A 24,606-nucleotide genomic window follows, 5' to 3' on the forward strand; every position below is an offset into this window, starting at 1 on the left:
ACAATGTACAGTCAAAAGCAATCTGTTTTCACAGGTAAAAAGCAAAAAACAGATTCTGGTTCTTCATCTCATAATAAGAAACGAAAAGGTGAAATTGAAACCAATCTTTCTTTATTGCAAAGTGAATGTGTAAAATCTAAATACATTTCACCACGTGAAAAACGTTTTCAACTTGAAAAACAAAAGAAAATTATTTTTGTACATCCAAACGATCCCGACATTCCTGAAAAAGACGCTGAAAAATATAGGATTATTTATCCAACACAGGAAATTACCATAGACGATGCTGTGTATAGACGAAATTTCAGATACCCAAATGAAATACCCTTTGAAGAGGAAGTTGTAGTAGTAGTAAATCAAAATACACTTTCTAATGATATTCTAATATTCAATGCTGTGAATTGTGATTGTACTCCTAATGAAGTAAGTGAAGTTTGTGTAAAACAGTTACTAGAAAAATATAAACTTTCTGAACCACTACTTTGTGAAGGCTGTGCGAATCGTAGTGAGAAAGAAACTGAGCATAAATGTGTAAATGAAAGTGATGAAGAATTAAATACTATTGTGTGGAATTTCCTAATTAAGAAATCAACACGTGATCAAATATTAAAACAATATCTAAAGATACATGTGAAATATATAGATGTAAACATTATACCCCATCTTATAAACAAATTTAATTATTCATATCAAGAAATCACGTTTAATGATTATCATATTTCTGACTTAAGAGAGGCATATCTTGAGCACGATAAAGATGTGTATCAACAATCCAGACTGTGAATACCAATGTCGTTTCCTAAATACATATGACAATTGCGAATATCAATGTTCTTCTTTTTCTATAAAAGAACAATGTGTATTAATGTGTATTGACCGTTGGAAACCACCGCGAGAACTTTTGTGTTATGGGTGTATTCAAAACAGAAGCAAAATAGAAGAACACGATTGTATTACTTCGGATTATAATACGTTATGCTATAATGCATGGCGTACAATGGTAAGCGCACAAACTTTTGATGATTTATATGAAGAATTTGCAAGAGTGCATTGTGATACTGAAATTGATGATTGGGAATTTACATGGACATTATATAACATTTTATTAAACAAAGATAACATTCAGTTAATTACAGAGTTATTCTTACAAAAAGATTTACATTATAATATGCATAAGAAATAGTAATAATGGAAAATAAAAACTCTTCTGTTAATCAATTACAAAATAATAAAAACAATGTGTATAAATTAGCAAAAGCAGTTGATAAAAGACTTTCAGCAATAAACTGGCCAGTATGTATTAATAATTGTGCATATACTAATATAAATATAGATTGTATTAAACAATATATCAAGGAATGTATCTGTATGTAAACTATATATATCTTATTGAAATTTGTAAATAAAATTTTTCTCATTTTATATTACATGTTTTATTTATTTCCTTACACATCTTATATATTTTACTTCCGCGCGAAAAATTTCAAAACACTTACAGTGTAAAAGTAAACTATGTTTCAAATATGACTTACAATTTATACGTAGGGAAAAAATTCTTTAAAATTTGTTTTTCATGAAATTAGAACTTTAACATGTGCATATAACAAAAAAATCCGTATGTTATGATTCGCCTACATAAAATGTGTTTGTGCATTTTATATTGCATGCATGTGAAAAAAAACTATTCATATTTTTAGTTTACGGTTCTGCATTTTGACAACTTGCATTTTCATTTTCGTAACTTGCATTTCTAAAATTTTGAAAATTACATTTTCGTAACTTGCAGTTCTTTCGTTTGACAAGTTGCATTTTAATTTTGAAAATTACATTTTCAATTTCGTACGTTACATTTTTTTTATTTTATCAACTTGCGTTTTTTTCGTTTGACAAGTTGCATTTTTAATTTTTCGTTTAACAAGTTACATTTTCACTTTTAATTTTTTGTTCAATCACCATATTTTTACGGATCGTATCTTTTTTTCATTGGTTCGTATATTTTTTATTATTTCGCTTGGTACACAAGCTCAGAGCAGCAACGCTGCGATCATTTTATTCATTCGTTTGCTGTGCAAACTCATTGTTAAAATAGATTGTGAAAATATTAAAAAGTTCGATGTTAAAAATAGATTGTAAACGTTTTAAAAATTGGTGTTAATTATTTGTTTTTGAAAAACACTTTTCGACATTGATATCACGTGCATGTGAAAAACTTTCTGCATGTTATGATTCGCGTTTGTAAAACATTTTCTGCATATTATATTACATATATGTGAAAACTTTCTGCATGTTATGATTCGCGTTTGTAAAATTAGTTTCTGTATGTTATATTGCATGTATGTGAAAACTTTTTACATTTTGTAAGATAAGTATATAAATCATACTATAATATTACTAAGTTTTTAAATTCGTTATTAGATCAGTTTCTGTTTATATATATATATATATATTCTCCTTTGCCATTGCAAAGTCGGTTAATTTTTGTTAATTCTGAATATATTAAAAATTTGTGTGGAACTCTGCTTATGTAATGGATCGTTTCTTATTTTACGGATCTTATGTTATACATACATACTCTGAACAATTGTAGATTGTGAAAATATTAAAAAGTTCATTGTTAAAATAGATTGTGAATATTTTATTCGTTCATTTGCTACACAATTTCTGGTGTACTAGAACAGCTACGCTGCGAAACTTACAAAAATTTCTTATAGAAAGTCGTAAGAGCAGCTACGTTGCGAAACTTACAAAAATTTCTTATTTTACGGATCGCTTGGTGTACTAGCTAAGAGCAGCTTCGCTGCGAACATTTAAATTCCTATGGAAACTCCTAAAAGCAGCTACGCTGCGAAACTTACAAAAATTTCTTATCTTTTACCGATTGCTTGGTACACAAGCTAAGAGCAGCTTCGCTGCGAACAGTTAAAATATTAAAATGCTCCTAATAAATTACTCGAACACTTCGTGTGAGCATACTAAAGATGTTCCGAAATATTAATTATTTATTCTCTCGTCTGTTACACAAACTCGTTTTCTACGAAAACTCTCAAGAACAAAATCTCATAAAGAGAAACTTGTTTCGAAAATACTAAAAATTGAGAACTTGTAAATCAGTTGAACACTTCATGTGAATCTTTCGTTACATAAACTTTTCTTATTCAAGCTATGTTTGTTACACAAACTTTGAGGAACTGTTTTCAAAAATCGCAAACTTGTCAATGTAAAATACTCATCAAACTTTTAAATACTTCAAAGTATTAGTAAAAATCAAGAAAAATACTCATCAAACTTTTAAATACTTCAAAGTATTAGTAAAATCAAGAAAAATATAAACTCTTCTTATTCAAGCTATGTTTGTTACACAAACTTGTAAATAATTCAATGTAAAATACTCATCAAACTTTTAAATACTTCAAAGTATTAGTAAAAAAATCAAGAAAAATATAAAACAGTCATCAAATACTAATTTTAAACGAGGTTCCAAAAAAAAGTACACGATAGAAAGCATAAATGAGTTTCACCTTGTAAAATGTTAATGATACCTTTTACTTAGGAAAGTGTTTTTTTATTATTAAATAAAAATCAAGAAATGAAATTCGTATAAATTTATTTGGATATAAATATATATATACAAACAAACAAACAAACAAACAAGGATAAAAAATAATATATATGTACAAACATAATAACACACACATCTATTAAAATAATATATATACAGATTATATTACATACAAAAAGAAATCACTTTGCAGCGTTTCTATCTTTTTCTAATAAGATGTTCACTAGTCCTTCAATATAATTTGGGTTCTTTAATAAGTTGTCATAATTTTCATTAAATAAATGTTCATTTCTTTTGTTAGCAGGATGTGACTTCACATATTTTTCATACACTTTGTCTCGCACATTTTTGTTGCTCATAATTTTCCATGCTTCTGCTTCAAGAGTCAATATATCCGCAAGAAGGCACCGATGCCACAACTGATTGAAATAATTTAGGGTACAAGCCAGGCAAAGTAAAACTGTATTTGGTTCCCACTTTAAAATACTATCCTTAACACATGTTTCACTTATAAAATCATTACTACATTTGCACTGACACTGTTTTCTCTGCACACGCAAATCCAGTGGGGCCTTTTGGGGTGAAAATGGATGGTCCAACGGTGAAACACTTGGTGATGGCGTGTTGGGTTTGCACTCTTCTATCTCACTCAATAACTTACAAATTTCTTCCTCCTCTTCCTCATTAAATAAATCGGGAGATGTTGGTCTTTCTTCTTCTTCTGCTTCTTCAGCAAGTGTCCACTTTATGGATGGAACTTGAAACTTCTGGTCTGGTGTTCCTGCTACTGGTACTGGTGAAGTTGTTCTTGATCCAACAGGTGATGTTGGAATTAGTCTTGGGTCTTCTCTTAAATCAATGATTTCTTCCTGTATAATAACATCTGGGGAAGCCGGAGAAAAATAGCACGTTTCTTCCTCTGTAATAACATCTGGGGATGCTGGAGAAAAATAGCAAGTTTCTTCATCGATAAACAAGTCCGGAGATTCTCTATTGGATTTGAACTTTTTGTTGGGAGATTCAACAAACTCAAACGAAGAATCCCAATCTAACTCTTCGCACAAGTAAATTTCTCGCCGTACTTGACTCTGAATCGACTCCATGATGATAGTATACCAGTCTTCTTTTCATACACAATATATAAGGAAAACTTTACCGATAACATCATATCACGTGATACTTTAAACATTTTTCGAACAGTCGTACCACGCCAATTAAAATATTTTCGCATGTACTTTTCCAATTCTCTATAAAATTTTATAAATATAGAAATAGAAAACATGTTCTCATATAATCTTTTAAAATATCAACATTTGGTATTTTCACTTTGGTAAAACATTCCCCCATTTTACAACGGTATTCATAATGCGTACTATTTAATCATCTCTCATCTATGTGCAGATCTAAATAAATCACGTGTAAATAAATAGTTTACATGCTTTTAAAATAAAATCTGTTATTTACAACTTCTATTATTATTCATGTAAACAAAACATCGACCCTACATACACCAGCATATTGTACACGTAAAATAACGGATGCCACAAACTATCTTTGTATTTGCATTCATTCATTCATTTATTATTATTACATTAATATAACAATCTTCTATTGCAATCGTATTTAACATCCCTTCATGTTTCAACATGATCATCATTCAATAGGTGAATGTTCTTTTGCATTCGCGTTCAATGACCTCATATGTTCTACCATTCGTAATGTAAAACTTTCTTTGTATTCATTATTAACAAACTATCATAAAACTTGTTTTTTTATTAGTCTGTCTCCAACCTGTGATGTTTATCTTCCGCGTCCCCAATCTTTCTTTTATTTTTTCGCCGACAATGTCTTTTCTTCTCATCGCCAAAGTTATTTCTATTAGTTTGTTCCCAATTTGTGATGTTTATCTCCCACGTCTGCAATCTTTCTTTTGTTCACCTATCGCGGCGCCAAAGTTATTTCTATTAGTCTGGCGGTATTCTGTAATGTTTACCAAACGTGTCAACGGTCTTCCTTTGTATTTGAATTCAAGTTTTAGCAACGTCCTGCAAGCACACATCATCACTCTTACCCAAACGGTTTTCCAAAAGCGCGCGAAAAGTTCAGTTCATGTCTTAAGTTCAACAGCAAAAGACGTACGAAAACCACGCTCTGTATATGTACCATCATAGTGTATCGTACCGTACACGTGCTTTTACAACGTTCACCGAATATGCTCACAGAGTGTTCGAGTAATAATTACAACAGAATAAAAAAATAATACAATCCGTCAAATTAAAAAAGTTCCGCATGAATAAATATTTCCCTCCAATCATACAGTGTTCACCTATGGTGTTAAGGGTCCCGGGTTCAATCCCAGTACAATACAGCGTTCACCTATGGTGTTAAGGGTCCCGGGTTCAATCCCATTACAATACAGTGTTCACCTCTGTTGCTTGGGGGTCCCAGGTTCATTCTCAGTACAATACAGCGTTCACCTATGGTGTTAAGGGTCCCGGGTTCAATCCCAGTACGTATCACATAAACTTTTACACATTATAAGTGTTCTCAGCTTGCTTAGCAAGCGATCAAATTAAAGTTAACAACGAGTTTGCACAGCAAACGATTTATTTTGCAAGTTGCTACGACTAATTTATTAGGAGAATATATTTTTATTCTTTCACACATATTGTTCGAACATCTTATTTGCTCCGACTAATTTATTAGGAGAATATCTTTTTATTCTCTCACATATTGTTCGAACATCTTATTTTTAACAAATTATATATTTCTCAATGTAAGTTTCTATTAGTCAAATCCATTTGTATAATATGAGATTCGAACTGGGTCTTCATCTCAATGTCAATACATTCAATATTATTAATTTAATCACTACTACGGATTATTAATTTAATCACTCATACGGATTATTAATTTAATCACTACTACGGAATATTAATTTAATCATATCAACAGATTTAATTCAAATCGAACCAATTCAAATTTCCATTATTATTTTTAAAAATAGCCAGTATAGAGGCTGTACACACGTATACACACTCGAAAAAGAGCACATGACCTTTACAAAAATACAGACATGTCAGCACAACTAAAAAAAGAAATATAAGAACTTTCCAAATCCATGTCATCAAACCCTAATGACATACACGCCCCCCTCTGCCAACACATCCCATTAACGGAGAACATGACTTTCTAAATTAATTATTACGTAAAGTACCGTTAACATTCTTCCTTTCGGGTTTAAAAGTTCGTCAATAACTACTTAGCTCATCTAGGTAGATTTCAATTTCTGTGATCAGACATTTTCTCAGATATTGAAAGGTGTTCCATCACTGCTTATTAAATTATTAAACCTCGAGACACTGTCAGACAAAAGAATTTGAAAAGGACGCTTTCCGAACTTATAAGCTGATGTACTATTCCAGCATTCACTTAATCTGTCAAAGAAAAGCTTGGAAAGAACAATGAGGATGGCCGGCTATCAATTTTTTTTTAAGTAGAATTACTCGCACAGCTGTTTCCAGCTAAATTTAAACTTGGGATGTTCTCACAGTTGTGTAAATTCCTATAATAATAATAATAATAATAATAATAATAATAATAATATTAATAATAATAATAATAATAATAATAAACATCGGTGAAGAAGGTGGAAACTACTTTGCAGATCAGCTATCTTGACAGGGTTTTCTTCATTTGCACCACGCAAATATCGGAATAGTGCCTAACTTATAGGTCCCAATTAGTCTCCTTTGCAATGTATTTAACGAAGGACCTTATCCCTCTGACATCTTCGTCCTCAAGCCGGAGATACCATAACAACCTTTATAATGTGAAATCAATAAATAAATGTTCTTACGTCTTCCTCTGAAGTAGTAGTTGGCAAATAAACTTGTTCTTTGGGTTTTCTTCCCTATTTCTCAATATCTTTGCTTTTACATTTTCGTCAACGGAATTTACAGTTATTGCCTCTTTCCCTTTTTAACCGATTTTCTAACACCTTCTTGGACATCTTGCAAATTGCGAAGCAACTCTTAGTTCGTCAACCCAAGAAGAAAGTTTAATAACTACTTAGCAAATGAAGTTCGGCTACTACAAGTGACGGCTCTACTGAAATGTTCAAAGATTGCTATGACATGTTCATACGCTAGGCCTCTCCTGACTGTTGTTTTCCACCTTCTCCTGTTGACAGATTTTCTTCAAATATTTTTTTACCTGAACGAAACCGAAACAACAAAGAAAAATGTTTATTTTTACTCTTTTTTTTATCAGTTGGTTGCGGAAAAACTACTACTAGTATTAGCTGCTGAGTATTTATGAAAATCAATCGCCACTTTCTGTTATGTCAATTGCGGCTACAAATGAGTAGTACTAATCCGAGGTTCGCTGTTGTATTTGGTGGTATTGAGGACGACGGTGAAAGCTTCAACTAGACCGACGATAGGTCACGTTTTGTTATTTTTGTGAGGGCCAACGATTTCTTGGCGCAAATATATTCATTTAATTTCTTCTTAACCCTTAAACTAAAGTTAAGACTCGTTTTTTTCGGAACCTCCTTACACGATTGAAAAGGAACTGGTTCCATCCCGTATTGCCTTGCTCAAATTGTATCCAATAGGTAGACTTTGAATTCGGATCAAAGAGTGCAAAACTGCGACCATTGCTATGTCAAAACAGAACAACTTCAATGTCACCACCTGGATATACATCCTACTCCCTACACTGCTCACCACTCAACTCTATCTCCCACTGATCTTTAAAAAGAAAAGAGTTTCTAAGAGTTTCCAAGAAAAAACATTTGGAAACAGCTTGGGTTTATTTTATTATAGGGTCGTATACACCATAAAAGATCTTGTACAAGAACATGTAGCTGTCATAAAAAAATCTTGAAACCCAATCTTTCTATTTACTGTCTACACATATCAACTTCTTGAAAGCAAGAAAGACATTTCCACCCATGCAGCACTGCGCTCTAGTGGACAAATAGTGAACCTTCTCATTACAGGGTTCTGCCTGGATGACAAATGGGTTTACCTGAATCACCTGAATGAAGTCTATCTATATATTGTATTTTTCTTCACATTTATGTGGCTTTCAGATATTCACTATTTTTAATTAAGAGTTCAAATACAGAATTACACACCTCCAATTTTAAAAAATCCTTACATTTGACCTTTTTCTAAACAAAGAATCGCAAAATTTGAAATATTAAAGAAATTGGCCTTCATTCCCTCTTCAACATCGAAATTTTTGACAACGCTGCAGCATGTGTTCAGTTATTTATAACAAGGAGTTGATATGCCGAGTTTCACGTCCCTTACTTAAGGGATTTCTAAAATACTCTCGGTAAAACATTTGAACACCCATTACCGCTTGCCCATTTGAGTTCGTATTTTAATTTAAAATCCTTTCTGATTCCTTGCTATCATATTAAAATGATTTTTCTTCCAAATATCACATTTTTTAGTATATTAGTATGACCTGGGCCAGTGGCGTAACTACAATGGAGCGAGTGGAACAGTTGCTCCAGGGCGCACAGTAAAAGGGTGCATGTGCGAACGGACTTTATGCAAAGAACGTTTGAAATCATTTCAAAAGGTACGCTATGACTATTAGCAATTAATTGGCAACAGCCGATACCGGAGGCGGATCCAGGAATTTTTGAGGGGGCGGGCGGGTTTGAAAAATAAACTTGAAACATTTTTCGATATTTGGTTCGCTAACTAAAAGTGTGGACTGCAGTGCTTCATAATTCGTATTTATCTCCACCCTTCTAGAGGCGGCACTGAGGAGTGGCGAACGCAATCAGAATCTTCCTTTTGAAAGAAGTTTTATATATATTTTTTTCCTACAGCCTTTAAACAAGCGCTCCGTTAGGGACTAATTTATATATTTTACTCCTCATGGAATATGGATTTCTCTCAGGATTAGAAACCTGCTTGTGTTTGATTATTTTTGAAAGTATATTTTAACATCAAAAGATTATATTATATTACGAACGTTTCTATTCTATCCATTAATTAAATCACATCTAAAAGTGAGACAAGTGTAATATCAGAGAAGGGGGATGGGATAACGAATCAGTTGTTACGCCATGATTCGCTCTGTTGGCCCGTGTTTCACGATGCGAGCAGGTGTTTTCACGATTCATCTTACAAATATCTCCCAAACCGTTACTCCCTGTTAAAAATCTTATTGAACCTTCTTTGTAGAAGTAGTCTTAGAAATAAAATGAAAAACGAACAAACAAGCCAGACTGTACAATAACGAAGATATGAGTGATACCGTAAACGCTTCCAGAGGGAGGGGGTCTCGATTTTTACAAATATCCCCTAACCAGTTACTTCCAGCTATAAATTGTACTGAATCGTATTTGTACTACGTAATCTTAGGGGGGAAAAAAGAGTGAACGCGCTAGGGTATATAGTAACGAAGATATGAGTGATGCCATAAACGATTCACAGGGGTGTTTAGGGGAATAGCGGGATAAGCATCGGGGAGAATTTAGGAGAATTTTGAGAAATTATACCTTTACATGTGTGCTAACGATTGGTAGATAATTCATCTTGCTACAAATTTGTTCTGACATTTTCCCTTCATTGACCGGGCTAGTGGGCAATATATATATATATATATATATATATATATATATATATATATATATATATATATATATATATATATATATATATATATATATATATATATATATATAACCGGGTCACGGATAATTCGCAACAGAAAATGAAAAGGGGTCAATTCCCACCAGGAAAGCAAAAGGAGATAGGTTATTCGTTATACGTTGTTGAATTCCATGAATAAACTTCCAAATAGTTGGGTGGGACATTCCTACCAAATGATGAAACTTCTAGTTCCACGATTCACAAATATTATTTGTCCTAGTTGCTGTTCAGGGTGGCTTGGTGAACATTCCAAGTGTCTGGGGAATATAGAAGGGCCACATTACGTAAGCGAATATTCAGGGGTGTAGCCAGCAGGTTTGTGTAGGGGGGGCCCGTCGTTTTTGAGGGGGGGCCAGCTACAATGTACAAAGCCAAAAAAAGTGTTGCTGCTAGTCTGCAAAACTAAAAACACTATTTTAGCTTCTTCTTCTTCTTCTTCTTCTTCTTATTATTATTATTATTATTAATAATAATAATAATAATAATAATAATATCCATAATTTATATTCAAGATAGTTTTTATTATGCTTAATCAAGAACTACTGAACGGGACCAAACGCTATACTTTTGTGCATAACTATAAAGGTAACCAAGAAAGTTCTGTCCCTTTTCGTGGAGGTCTGTGTTCAATTGGACCTCACATCGTAAGTTGAATGCGAGTGGAGATAAGGCGAACGTTAGTTGTTGTTGTGGGTATATCCAACATACTATCTGGTTGTGGCAATTCAGACACACCGTGAACTTGCGTAAAGACAGAGGGAACATGGGACTTCCACAGAGCGTCATAGGAGCATGTATGCTGAACGAGTTCAAATGGAGATCAAACGCCGCTGTAGTGGGACAGAAGATATGCCAGGTCTTTGGTGAGGGTGTCGTGATGACGCGGACATTGCAGCGATGATTTAACAAGTTTAAGGACGATGACGAAACACCAGAAAACACCATGTGCCAGAAGACCAACATATGTACAAAGAGAAACTGGGAATACAATTCAGTGTGTGGAGAAACCATTCGGCAGCACATCCATCAACTTGTGAAGCACTACAAGTTGGGTCGATGGGTCTCTCATATTTTGACTCCGGGCCAGAAGGCGACACGGCAGTCGCCTGTGTTTATTTACTGTTTCGGAGCCATTTCTGGACAGGGCGTTGACATGTAATAAAAAGTGTGTCCTATACGAAGCTCCACGGCGTCGTCATCATTGGTTAGCATCCCATGAACCGATTTCAAAACAGCCGAAACCAGCACTGTACCAGAAGAAGGTCCTTCTGTGTGTTTGGTGCATCGTGCGTCGCGAACTGCTACTAGCTGGTCAGAGTATCAATGCAACTGTGTAATGTCAGTAGTTGAGCTGTGCTCAACAAAAACTCAAAACTCTGGAGCCATCACTTCTGAATTGCAAATGGGTCCTCGTTTACGGGACAACGCTAAGTCCCACGTGGCTAGGATGACTCAGGACACCATTTTTCGCCTTGGATGGGAAACAATATTGCAACCACTATATTCCCCGGGTATTGCACCGTCCGATTATCATCTGTTCCATTCTTTGGACAATCACATTAGAGGACGCCAGTTCAAATCCCTAGTAAAAGTCCAAAATGCACCTGATACTTTTTCGTTTCACGGCCCACCACGTTCTACCGCGATGGATTCCATGGCCTTCCAGAACGTTTTCAGAAGGTCGTCGATGCTGATGGGGACTATTTTTCATCTTCCAGGTTAGGTGACATATCGATGTTCGAAGGTGGTGGGTGAAAAAGCAACAAAACTTTTCTTGGTTACCTTTATATTTAAATTTAAGACCTTGTATACAGAACCTATTTACACAAGATTGATTTTCTTTGAAATTTCACTTAATTTCTTTACGGTTTCCTGACAAATATATTTATTTATTATTCGTGACTAAAAAAAAAATAAAATATTTTATTACACTATGTAGAAATAAAAGAAAGAGCGAATGAAATCCAAATTGAATAAAAGCATTGTTTCTCACCAAATTTTCCATCCTCTGTGTCTTTTAAAACACTTGTTAAAGCATATAAAAATATACTGTAGTTACAAATCAGTTTAGTACTTTGTTTTATGGCTGTATTTGTAGTACCTTGTTAAAACGTTTGTCTTCAAACTGTAAAATATAAATCGCAGTAAATTGTGTAATCTGTTGTCACAAAAAGTTTGAAGACAAACGTTTTAACAAGGTACTACAAATACAGCCATAAAACAAAGTACTAAACTGATTTGTAACTACAGTATATTTTTCGATCGGTATAAGGAAGAGATACCATACTATTTTTCCATCGGTATGGAAGAACAATATTTCTCCATACTATTTTACCATAAATTATTAATTGTCAATAAACTTTTAAATGAATGAAGCAAGATAATTTTACTATGATGTTTTAAAAGTTGGTCATTTGGGGGGGCCCGGCCCCGATGGGCCCCCCCTTGGCTACACCCCTGCGAATATTCCCAGACCAAGCTTTAATACGGCAATACGCGCCGGACACGTAGTACTATCAAAATAGTCCAGAAGTTCCATCTCTTCCTCTGAATTCTCTTGTATTAATTGATGCACATCTGCTATGAGAAGAAATGCCAATCCATTCGTTTTCTCGCAAAATAGACGAATATTTTGATTGCTCTTGTACCGTTCTGTGAGTCCAAGCTCTTGGACCTTCCTTCATGTTGACTGAGTCAGATGAAAAACCCAACGGTGTATACGACTTGAATTTTCAAAAGTTGCTTTTACAGCCGCATTTCCTCTATCTTGAAATCCATAACCACAGTTACAGGGTCTGGATATTCACTAAATTCATTGCACTGATGCACCACCACACGAAACAGTTCTTCATATGAATTTTGTGTGTTGCAGTGCATTAAGGCGTAGGCCTACACCTAGTAAAGGAAGTCGGGTTACCTCAAATAACATATACGTGATTTTTTTTTTTAAGGAACCATTGAAAAAATGCCGTCCACCATCCATGTTTCACTTCTCAATAGCTCCATAAGGCTATATTTAAAGACGCTTATGCTTTGCCTCTATTTAGTTCAACAAAGGTGAAAAATAACCGTGACAAAATTTCCTATATGATAATATTTCTGTGAAAGAATTACTGGAAATTTAATCTCTTGTCTCAAATACAATATCTAAAATAGGGCTATGTAACTCATTATTTAATAATAGAGGAAGCAACTACAGTTTTAGAGGAAGCAACTACAGTTGCCCTGTACAAAAGCTCCAATTCAAGCAATACTTTACATGCAGTAACATAACTAGGTGGTTGCGTGTTATAAGGACATTAGAAGAACTTAAAACACTAAAACGGCGTAATCGAATTTTCCGAAGAAATAAAATTAATTTCGATGATTTTTTCCAAACCAAACTTTGACTTTTCGCTGAATAAAGTCGAAGTCACTACTCCAAAAATGAAATGAAATGAAATCTCTAAGTTTTATATCCCACGGTTATGCTGGCTAGGCTAGAAAAGGCAGTGATGAAGAGAAATGAATGAAATGGTGAAATGAAGAAAGTGTGAGGAAACGAGAGAATCCCGAGAAAAAACATGCACACGATATTTGTCCTCCAGAAAGCTCACGTGGCGCGAGTTGGGATCGAACCAAGAACCCCATGCACCAGAGGTAAATGTTCTACCACTGAGCCATCGCGGCCTCTATTAATAAAATTGCAAACCTTCATTCATGTTATAAGTCTACAGCATACAGTACATATATAGATTGTATTATTTATACCTTTTATAAACTATGAGATGTAAATAATGCCACGGACCTTCTAACGTCGTAAATATATTTCACGTGAATTACTTTTCTATATTGAAAGTATTTATGGCGAAAACCTATCAACACGATATTTTCAGATTTCGAACATCCAAAATTGGAACGTTACGCGCTTAAAAGTAGGTCAGATAAGCTAGTGAATCTGCATGCATAGTAAAACTAAGTTAAGTTGACTGATAGTAACTCCCCCTCCATCACATTTGGTGCCTCAACTCTCTGTGCTATTCGCCTATCTTCACAAAATTGATTCCCTCCCTTCACAGTGTTTCACGAAAAGCACTTGGACCCAATAGAGCGCTCAACTCTTACGCGTTTGGTCCATAGGTCAATTTCATTCACTGTCAAGTGAGCTTTTGGTGGACAAACACTGTGTGCTTGGGATTCTCCTGTTGCATCCAACTTTATTCAACCATTATCACCTATCTCATCATCAACCATAAGTCACGTTAACATGTTACTAATATATTAAACTTAAAGCGAGTTATACTAAGGTAATCGGTAATTAAAGGAATATTTAATTGATGTTATAATAACTGTTGTACTTACTCAGGCTTTTGTTTCCTTCCTTTGTTCTTTTTAGTTGTAAACAAACCTCGTTCAGTAAATGACTCATCATCATCATCATATTATTATTATTATTATTATTATTATTATTATTATTATTATTATTATCATTATTATTATTATTATTATTATTATTATTATTATTATTATTATTATTATTATTATTATTATTATTATTATTATTATTATTATTATTATTATTATTCACCAATTTAATGCCCGAGGCTACAAATATCGTTCGGTAGTTAGTAAATATATGAAGCTTATAATAAACTAATAAGAGCGTGTTGCGTAGTAAAGTATTAACAGCACGAAGTAGAAGATATAGAATGAGGGGTGTTACGACCTCCCATGCCATGATACGATATGCATAAACCGACTCGCAAGAAAACGACAGTTGTTCTTTGTTCAATGACGTCACTCATGATGAAAGAAACAACTGTCCATAGGCGGTCAGAATCTCACATACAGATGGATGTATGAAATATATAGCTGAGGTATATAATATACGTATACATGTGTAGTATACGGAAGTTTGTTAGATGTCAGACACCCTGCAGCGACATGATATAATGTCTAAATGAGAAAAAGGCAGTAACTATGTAGTATATGGATAACGTATGCTCCGTACAGATTTCCGTACTAATCGTAAGGATTCCATATATTTGTACAACATACCGCTGTCCGAATAACGGATTTTTCTCAGTGTACACATAATTCTATACTATATGCAATAGTATCATATATACTTTGATTTTCATATTTATATTGTTAATGTGAATCGCAGCAATACAAAATATCAATATCAATATCAAAATACTTGTATGTTTTTTTGTAGTTTCAATCAAATCATAGGGTCAGATAATGGGGGATCAGGGCCGTCTTACGCATCCTTTTGCATTGTTTGCTTAATATATGGCCAAACATGTCTTGAGGCTGTGAACTGTGGAACCTTTTACGTACTGCGAGCAGTGGCGGTTTTAGCGGGTAGAGACGGGGCTACCAAAAAATATATAAAACTGAAAATATATAAACACTAAAAGATATAATAAAAAGTAAATATATTTTCACTTTTTCTATTAATGGTAAATAATTATTTAATAAACAGCTCAAGAACTACTGTAAAAATAATTTCCTATTGTCATTAATCAATCGAATGTGCATATGTATCCATACGCGAGGAGCGGACCTACCCAAAATTAAAATCCTAAAGCCACCCCTGACTGCGAGCTTTAGCATGTTGGAGGTGAACTACTGGAAAACAATACAATTGAAATGACTTGATACTAGACCGAAGTAAGTTTGTTTTATCTTTGTTTCAGCTATAATGTCAAACGGTTTACTTGCAACTGAGTCAGTCAATTTTCAATCTCTATGCAGTTAGCTTTCTTTCTTTTTTTTTCTTTTTCTTTAATCACATTCATTTTTACTGATATAGATGTGAATAACGCTGCTAATAAGAGAATAGTATCTAGTTATTTTTCCAAGAAGAACAAGTAGAATAACATCTAAAATTTATGATAAAACTAAAAGAAAGAGTTATTCTTCTTACAGAATTATTGCGAAAAAATGAAATCTTTAAGTTTTACGTCCCACGATTATGCCGGTTAGGCTAAAGGAGACGGCGATGAGATATGAATGAAATGGTGGAATGAAAAAAAATGGGAGGAAACGGGAGAACCCCGAGAAAACCCAGGAGCATGGTGTTTGTCCACCACAAAGTCCACACGGCGCGAGCTGGGATCGAACCAGATACCCCAAGCAACGGAGGTGAACGCTCTACCACTGAGCCACCGCAGCTTCTATATACAATCAAAATATAGGCATAATTAGAATAATTGCAAAACCTAAGGATTTCTGCTCAAGTACAACCCTGAAAACTATGTACATCGGTTCAAATTTCCATTTAATCCATCATATATATATATATATATAATATTATTTGGTGACAATCAGTTTATCGGAAAAACATTATTATTATTATTATTATTATTATTATTATTATTATTATTATTATTATTATTATTATTATTATTATTATTATTATTATTATTATTATTATTATGAAAATTAGTAATTGTGAAAGATAATAACCGATTAAAGCTGCTATGATTACAGAATTTAGCTTGCAGTACCATCCTGAATTCAGTATGCTATTTTGATATCTGTGAGGAAGCTAAATTATTTCGATGCCTACATTCATGGAACGGAGCTGTTAACAAAAGAAGAGACACTTGTGTTCCCTGGCAGTCGTAAAAATGTGTATTTTGGCTCTTCCCCCTCCAGCCCAAAAGAAACCGTTGTTTCGGAAGCGGCGCAACTGGATTTTCTTTTATGTCAGCGGGAGGGCGATAGCAGGTAGCAAGCAAGACGGCCCAAAAAGTTGGACACTGTTGAACTTCTTGCAAGATGGAAAAAATGTTTTATGACCCTATCAAGACTATGTGTATACGGGGAAATATGGTAGGATTTCAAGATTTTTTTTTATGACAGCTACAAGATCTTGTACAAGATCTTTTATGGTGTACACGACCTTTATAGTATCAGAGGTCATCTTTCAGAAGGTAAGGACAGCGCATGTGACATCTTAAGGAAAAACCACTGCAGGTTCAGAGTGGTGTTTTCAATTATAGAAGAGATTCCCAGAAAACTGGATTCCCACAGCCCTAAAACACAAACATTTTAGACATCATTCGCGACCACAGCCTGACGACCAGCTGTTTAGTGTTTTTTTTTTTTTTTTGTTTGTTTGTTTGTTTGTTTTGAAACACAGTCATGAAAAGTAGTAGTTGTATTTTTCCAATCAAGTCAGTATACTATGAATCGAATGTAGCGTATAACCACGTACTTCCTAAATTTTAGGTGGCTATACGATAGTTTCCAAAACTTGGAGGCCGTAAATTAAAATACATACGCCGTATACCCGCGTATACCCTCCATTATATCCCTGCTTGCACATCGAAAGAAGTCCCAAGAGTTGAAATTTTCTACTCGAAAAAGGAGGGAAAGCCGTCCCAGATGATTTTTACTTCTTTTTACGAAATTTGAAACATTTTCGTTATGGTTCAAAAGAAGTGTCGGAAAGGAGCTTTTGCAATTTCGATTTTTTCAAAAATTCATATATATATATATATATATATATATATATATATATATATATATATATATATATATATATATATATATATATATATATATATATATATAAATTATTCCAGTTCAAACATGCAAGAACAAATTCCGAAGGACCCAAAACCCAAACCAACTTTTAGATGAGATAGGGACTACGGAATTTTTTTATTCGTTTCTTCGAGATTGGTTTATGCTGAATACACTTTGAGAAACTGCTATATAGTACATCACATAGGTTGCCAAATTTCTTGTTACTTATTTAAATTATTTAATAGGGCTCAGTACTAACTGAGCCACACAAAAAATTTGTTTTAGACTCATCTTTTGTTCCCCTCCACGGAAATCTTTAGTAAAAGGCGAAAGATTTATACGATTTGAAGGGAAACCAGAGTTACGTTGAATTATAGCAGTCACGACCTACCTACAATATGGGCCTTAACCTACAGTGGATGTTTGTACTGTAGTGAATATAGAAGAAATTTCATTTGTATCATTTATCATGTTATACTCACATTTTAAAATACAATAATAAGGCAACTAAGAAAAATGACTATAATGCATTTCATTTGCAAGTAGAATGTTCGTAACTGTGTTAGAAGTGCGCAACCGCTCAGTGCTGCCATCTAGTAACCCTCAAGGGACTACTTTATTTAACATTTATTGTCTGCATTGTACAGTAATTTACATTTCCGTTTATGCTATCTGCAGCCTTTTACCACTGGTTTCACGGAAATGTTCCAAATTTATACTCCATTCTATTTTTAACTTGTATGTACGTAGGCCTACATGAACCTTGTTATGCAGATAAAAAAGAATGTATATGCCAGGCAGTCTTTGGATGATGAGGTTTATTTTATACAGGATTTTGAAAGTACTCAACAAAACTGTGACAGTAGAATATCTAAATATCTGCAAAATCTAAGTTACATTGATCTTTTATATAAAGCTGACGTATTCGCAGAAACATACAATAAAGTATTTTTTCAGTATTTTCGTGAGAGAGAGTATTAATTATTTTGCGTTATTCCGTACGAACCTTCACAAAAATTGCTTGACGTAACGCATCGCAAAGCTTACAAATCAATTTAATTGCTATGCCTATTATCTTAAACTACAGCGCATTTTTCCGTTGTGTTGACGCAAAGCTTTATGAAATGGGCCTATAGTCAAGAAAAATTGCACAAAATGTTTATATGTTATTTTCTGAGAATGCTATAGTTAAAACTTTTATAATAGCCTGGCAACAATGATATTTATCGTCTGTCACTTGTTGTTTGTTTTGTTGACATCTGACATTGTGTTGATAAACTTGTTAATTCAATTCAAAGGTGCTGTAACAAAAGTTGTTTTCGTTTATTTTTAACAGTTATGTCTAAGATACAAGAAAGTGTTGGATTTTATAGTAAAATGGCAGAATTACAGGATAGACTAAGAAGAAGGTAAGGTAATATGTAGAGTTTATATTAAAATTAAAAGAGTATTGTTGAAGTAAACAACAATATCAACAGCAAATCAATATCTTAACGGTATTCATAGAAATCACTTCCGCATTTCAATATTGATGTTGCACTGCAACAGAAAGCAAGGTAATTTACATCTTCTTATGATAAGAAATGTAGTGATTTCCTTATAATAATGCTGAGTTGTCAACGTCAACATATATTTTCCATTGCAGCGCAACATCAATCGAACTAAGTGAGAGAATATTGGCGGCCTACCTACATTTTTTAAAAACAACATTTCGATGGTGAAAAGAAATTAATTTATTGTACGTTAAATGTTGAAGTAACATAATTGCGGGATGTCTCAATCCCATGATAGTGCAGATGGAGGAAAAACAAATATAATAGTAATTTTTTTTTAAGGTTTTTATTTTTAATACTAGTAATAATTAGTTGGAGTAGTAGTAGTAGTAGTAGGAACGGGTTAGAAGCCCCCAGGCAGGGATGCCACTTTCAGTGATTTCGTACTAGATTCAGTGATTTTACTGTTGAACTAGTGATCTAGTACGTACTTTGAGAAAATCTGCACATTCTAGTGATTTTTGGTATTTCATTTCTGATGCAGAGATACGACAAAGAAAGGGTTCTTCAAACAATAGGAAGAAGTATATTTCAGTTCGAAACAAATACAAAAACTTTCAGTCCTTTATTCCCCTTTGACTAAATGAAACTCCTATTGTAAATGACCGTAGGAAAATAGACACTATCTTTGACCCGCTGTCTCTTTTGTTAACCGAAAAGGGATGGGGTGTGATTGGGAGTTGCTAGAGTGAGTAAGCAGTTTCCTGAAGCAAATGGAGTAATAATTATCCGGTACACTTACGTTTTGTTACGCACACAGGCACAGTCTTTACTTGTTTCCCAATAAATTTTAACAATATAAGTTGTATGAATAAAACGTATGCACCAGAAAATAAATAGCAGCAGACAGACAATTTCACCTGTGACACACTTGTTAAGGTGACCACAGTTACATGACACATTCAATCACACTAAACTTGTCCCATCATTTCGTTTTATATGTGTAATCAGTGGCGCAGTGGCGTAAGCAAAGGGGTTCGAGGATTGAACTCCATTGTCCAAGGTATTATACAGAAATAAACAGGAGATAATTTCCATAAACTGTTATATGATTTTGCATATTTATACTTTGTTTCTGTATTATTAACCTAACTATTAGGTTCCTAGCTGAGAGACCAAGGCAATACGAACAATATTAACAAGGGTTCCTCCAGAAAATTTTGTCCGGAGGCAAAAGCAAATGGGAGTGGGCTCCATTGGGACTCTATTTGCCTTCTTTGTACAAGAGCAGTGGCGCAAATTTTGTCTTCAACATTGGGGAGGGGGGCAGGTAAGACCGTTCCCATTTTTTTTAAAGAGATGTTCAAAATATTTATGAAGTTGGAAAACAATGCTGTAGACGATCAGGAGGGCAGAGTTGTCCCCCAGAATAAACCTGAAATCTGCCCGCCTCCCAATGTTGAAGACATCAATTTCATCTCACTTTCCTTTGTGGCAATCGGACACAAATAATCACATTTCTCCCCAAAAACGCATTTCAAATCGGATTATTGGGGGAAGAGTCCCCTCAGTTCCAAGATTGGAAGGATATGTCCCCCTCATCCCCCCGTGATTTGTTTTAGTGTACAAGAATAACATGTAATCCCAATTTTTATTTATCTTAGCTCTGGTGAGGGACAAATACATTGAAAGGGTGTATAGAAGAAAACAATGAGTACTAATTGCAGTTGTAGTTATCGTTTATCGTTTAGTGATTTTCAAACCTCCGATCTAGTACTAAACGGTGACTGCCTGTTGGCAACCCTGCCCCCAGGGGATGGTTGGGTTCTGTTCACGACATGAAATGGGCAAATTAAAGGCTTGTCCAAATTTTTCTGTACATCGTAAAATCTGTGTACCTCTCCAGGAAATAGTCCATCCGCCTCCACATAGAGTGCCGCTTTCTATATATATATATATATATATATATATATATATATATATATAACTAACAAATACAATTTCTTACTATTCCCCTTACCTGACTTTCATTCATCCTCACAAACTTACATAAGTTCTCCAATTGACCCGGTAAATTTCCTAAACTTGGTCCGGCGATACGGCACTCAACCCTTTATTTCCTTTAATTCAAATATATAATAATTAAAAACAGTGGTAACGAAATAATTGCCTAAAATAGAATATTTTATAGATAGAATTGGAGGATTAAGTTCCGATAAACTACGCCGCATCAAATCAATCTACTGAGGTAAACGAACGAAACCTAACTTTCCTCATTCATAGATCATTGTTGTCATGAAAAACTGGCAGGAGTTGATGGAATAAATGCCGAATTAGATATTTACCAAGGGTTTAGTCATAAAATTGGTCATCCGTTTCTAGCAAAATTTTGAAGAAATGAATAATTTGCTTGTTTGTGTGCTTGATAATATTTAAGGAGAACGTAAGTTGTGTTTATTTTCGTATATAAACGGTTCTAAACATGGAAGTATTGGCCAAGCGGAGGAAACTACTTGGCGCAAGGTTACTTCATAAGCGAGAATATAATGAGGATTTGTTTTGTAAATACTGCTGCTGATAATCAGGACAATCTATTAAAAGTAAGTAAAGTCATGGCTTAATAAATCTAAAAATAAATTGTAGAAAATGCTGTAAAGAAAAGTGAAGAAAGTTACACTTTTCAGTGTAACGTTAAGTAACAACCAACATGGTGGCCGGTTTCAAGAACACACGTCTACCTTCCCATTTAGCTGTAATAATGGCAGAAAACAACGTGGCCAGGGAGACTAACCCGCCTTCACTCGCCGACACTTGCTCGGCAATACTATGTGAATTAAATATTAAGTTGCAAAGTCGTTTTCTCACTCCTGAAATGTTGAAATTTTGTCCGTTTCGTGGAAATTGTTCCTCAAAATTTATATTCCTCAAACCGAATTTTCCAAAAATTAATCGTAAATCTTTTCCTAGTTTCGATAATTAGGCAAAGTGTCTTGTCGTATGAGATATTCATATTGTATGTATCAAAGCGTATAGTGTACAAATTTCATGGCTGTATGCTGAACGTGTCAAGAAAAAAAAATCATAATAGTAATATATAAAACTTATCAGTAAACTCATGTACGTCTCGCCGTAGTTACTCACTTTGTCATAGTAAATTTCAACTTCCCAAATGAGGAATAGGTTTATCCTTTTTTTTTCCGCCCTCTTTGATCTCGAATTTCAGCAATATCTATCTTATCTTTAGTCGAGAGAAATTTTTAGTAAATTTCAGTTACCTACGCTTACTGTTTCGGAGAACTGATGAGCAGTGAAAAACAATCCAAGACCGCTTTTTCCCCTTACATTCACTTTTCGTAAACTCCATCCTATCCTCAGCCTGGATTGAATGAGCACATTTCAAGTTGTACACCCAAGAGTTCCAAAAATCTGATAGAAGTTGAAGGAATAGTTTGGGTGGCGTTTAATAACTTGGTACTATGACTTATAGTGAATCGTTGTAAACGACCTCGTTTATGTGTATACCCACCATCGCTGACGCGCCTACTCCATACAGTAGCACCCGTCGCTGTTGCGCTACTACCCAGACTCCGTTGGATAGCATTCGTGCTTTTTAGTGGCCACTTAGCACAAGGTTGGTTCGTGTTTTGTGCACTAGTTTTTATGCCATACATCCACACTGTATTTATACTCATGACGAAGAATAACGAACCGTAATCACTACCAAGTAAGCCAGAGTTACTACAAAGTGATGTGGAGGAAAAACTAAATAATACCCAAAAGTTAAAGACTCCATTCCCTGTAGGAGTGACATTTCGTAACATTGTACATCATCTTCGGCCTAAGATTCAAGAACATTTGTACAAACTTTCAAGTTCTTATGTCTAAGAGTTGCGAAGATCTTGTAAAAGTTGAAGAAAATGTTCAGGGCTTTTTTGAACTGGAACCTTCTTTACTTAGACTAAGTTACATAGGATATAGATATTTATATACAAAATTTCTTGGTTATACGCCTAATGGTTTCTGAAATCTGGATGACGGTGTAAAAATATTCAAGCTTATTGTTCCTCCTATACGACAACATTTAAGAGAAAGAAGAAAAAAGATAGGAAAAGAAATGCCTTATTTACAGCCTAGAGTGTATGGAGAACACTTATAAAAAATTTCAATATTCTGTACCAAATAGTTTTGGAGATTAGATGAGCAACCCCCGCCCCCCCCCCAAAAAAAAAACATCAAAGGAAAACATTTGTACGAAATTTCAAGGATTTATGTTATACCCTCACTGGTAACTGATTTACCTAACGGCAAAAAAAAAAAAAAATATATCATTCATACCATGTTATACCCTCGCCTCCTCCCGTAGAGGCCGCCTTTCGCAATATCCTGTCTTATATACAGCTTAAACTGCATGGAGAATATTCACACAAAATCTCAAGGTTGTACCGTTAATAGTTTCGGAGATCTGCCGAACGGGAAAAAAATATTCAAGCCCTCATATTCCACTTCAGAGGCCTCATTAAAACAATCGTCTTATCTATAGTTTGATATGTAAGAAGACCATTTGTACAAAATTTAAATGTTTTATGCCTAATAGTTTTGGATATGTGGCGAATGGCAAAAATACATCCAAGCACCGTTACATTCCCATAGGGGTCACATTTCAGCACAGCCCGCCTTATATATAGCTTTTAACTGCAAGAAAAAATCTGTGAAATTCTAAGGGTATACATCTAATAATTTTTGGAGATCTGGCGAACGGCAAAAAAGAAAGAAAGAAAAAAAGCCCCCTTATCCACTTTTAGGGGCCGCATTAAAAAAAAATCCAATCTTATCTACAGCTATCATTACTATAACGAAAACTTTTATACGCAATCTAAAGGTTGGACACGTAATGATTGGAAATCAAAGGAGACTGGTGATGAGTGTGTGCCTGATAATTTCGATGATCTAGCGAATGACAAAAAACATTCAACCTCCTCATTATTGTATCAACCCTTAGAGGCCTCATTTAAAAAAAAAAAAAAAAAATCACGTCATATCTACAGTCTTAAATGCAAAGAGAGCATTTATAGAAAATTTCAAGATTCTACGCAAAGTAGTCTAAGATCTGGCAAACGACAAAAACATTTAATCTGTTATCCTCTTTTAGGGGCCGCATTTTGCAAAATCCCATTTTATCTACAGCCTAGAACTTTAGAGAAACATTTTACAAAATTTCAAGGTTTTGCGACTAATAGTTTCGGAGATCTGTTTATGAGTGAACCAGTTGAGTAAGCAGATTTACTCTTTTTTGAATCAGAAGATCCAACATATTTCAATCAAAAATTTTCTCGTAGTTCTTATATCTGGA

General features: G+C 34.2%; 1 protein-coding gene and 1 non-coding gene across 4 annotated transcripts in view; one reads left to right on the forward strand and one right to left on the reverse strand.

Annotated features, from left to right (window-relative positions):
* Positions 1-18,007: 18,007 nt before the first annotated feature.
* On the reverse strand, positions 18,008-18,127 carry LOC145665544 (U5 spliceosomal RNA). Its single transcript, XR_014127564.1, has one exon. It is a non-coding gene; the product is annotated as a U5 spliceosomal RNA (small nuclear RNA).
* Positions 18,128-19,015: 888 nt separating this feature from the next.
* The window catches only part of LOC145664175 (uncharacterized), a 58,123-nt gene continuing 52,532 nt past the window's right edge, over positions 19,016-24,606 (forward strand). For all 3 annotated transcript variants that reach the window (XM_081730601.1, XM_081730600.1, XM_081730603.1), the window contains exon 1: positions 19,016-19,172. In XM_081730601.1, coding sequence (XP_081586727.1) covers positions 19,102-19,172 — 71 coding nt within the window. In that variant the 5' untranslated portion in view covers positions 19,016-19,101. The remainder of the gene's footprint in view (positions 19,173-24,606) is intronic.

The sequence above is a fragment of the Thermobia domestica genome, chromosome 11 (assembly GCF_964235325.1).
Source record: "Thermobia domestica chromosome 11, izTheDome1.hap1.1, whole genome shotgun sequence".
Taxonomy (NCBI): Eukaryota; Metazoa; Arthropoda; class Insecta; order Zygentoma; family Lepismatidae; genus Thermobia; species Thermobia domestica.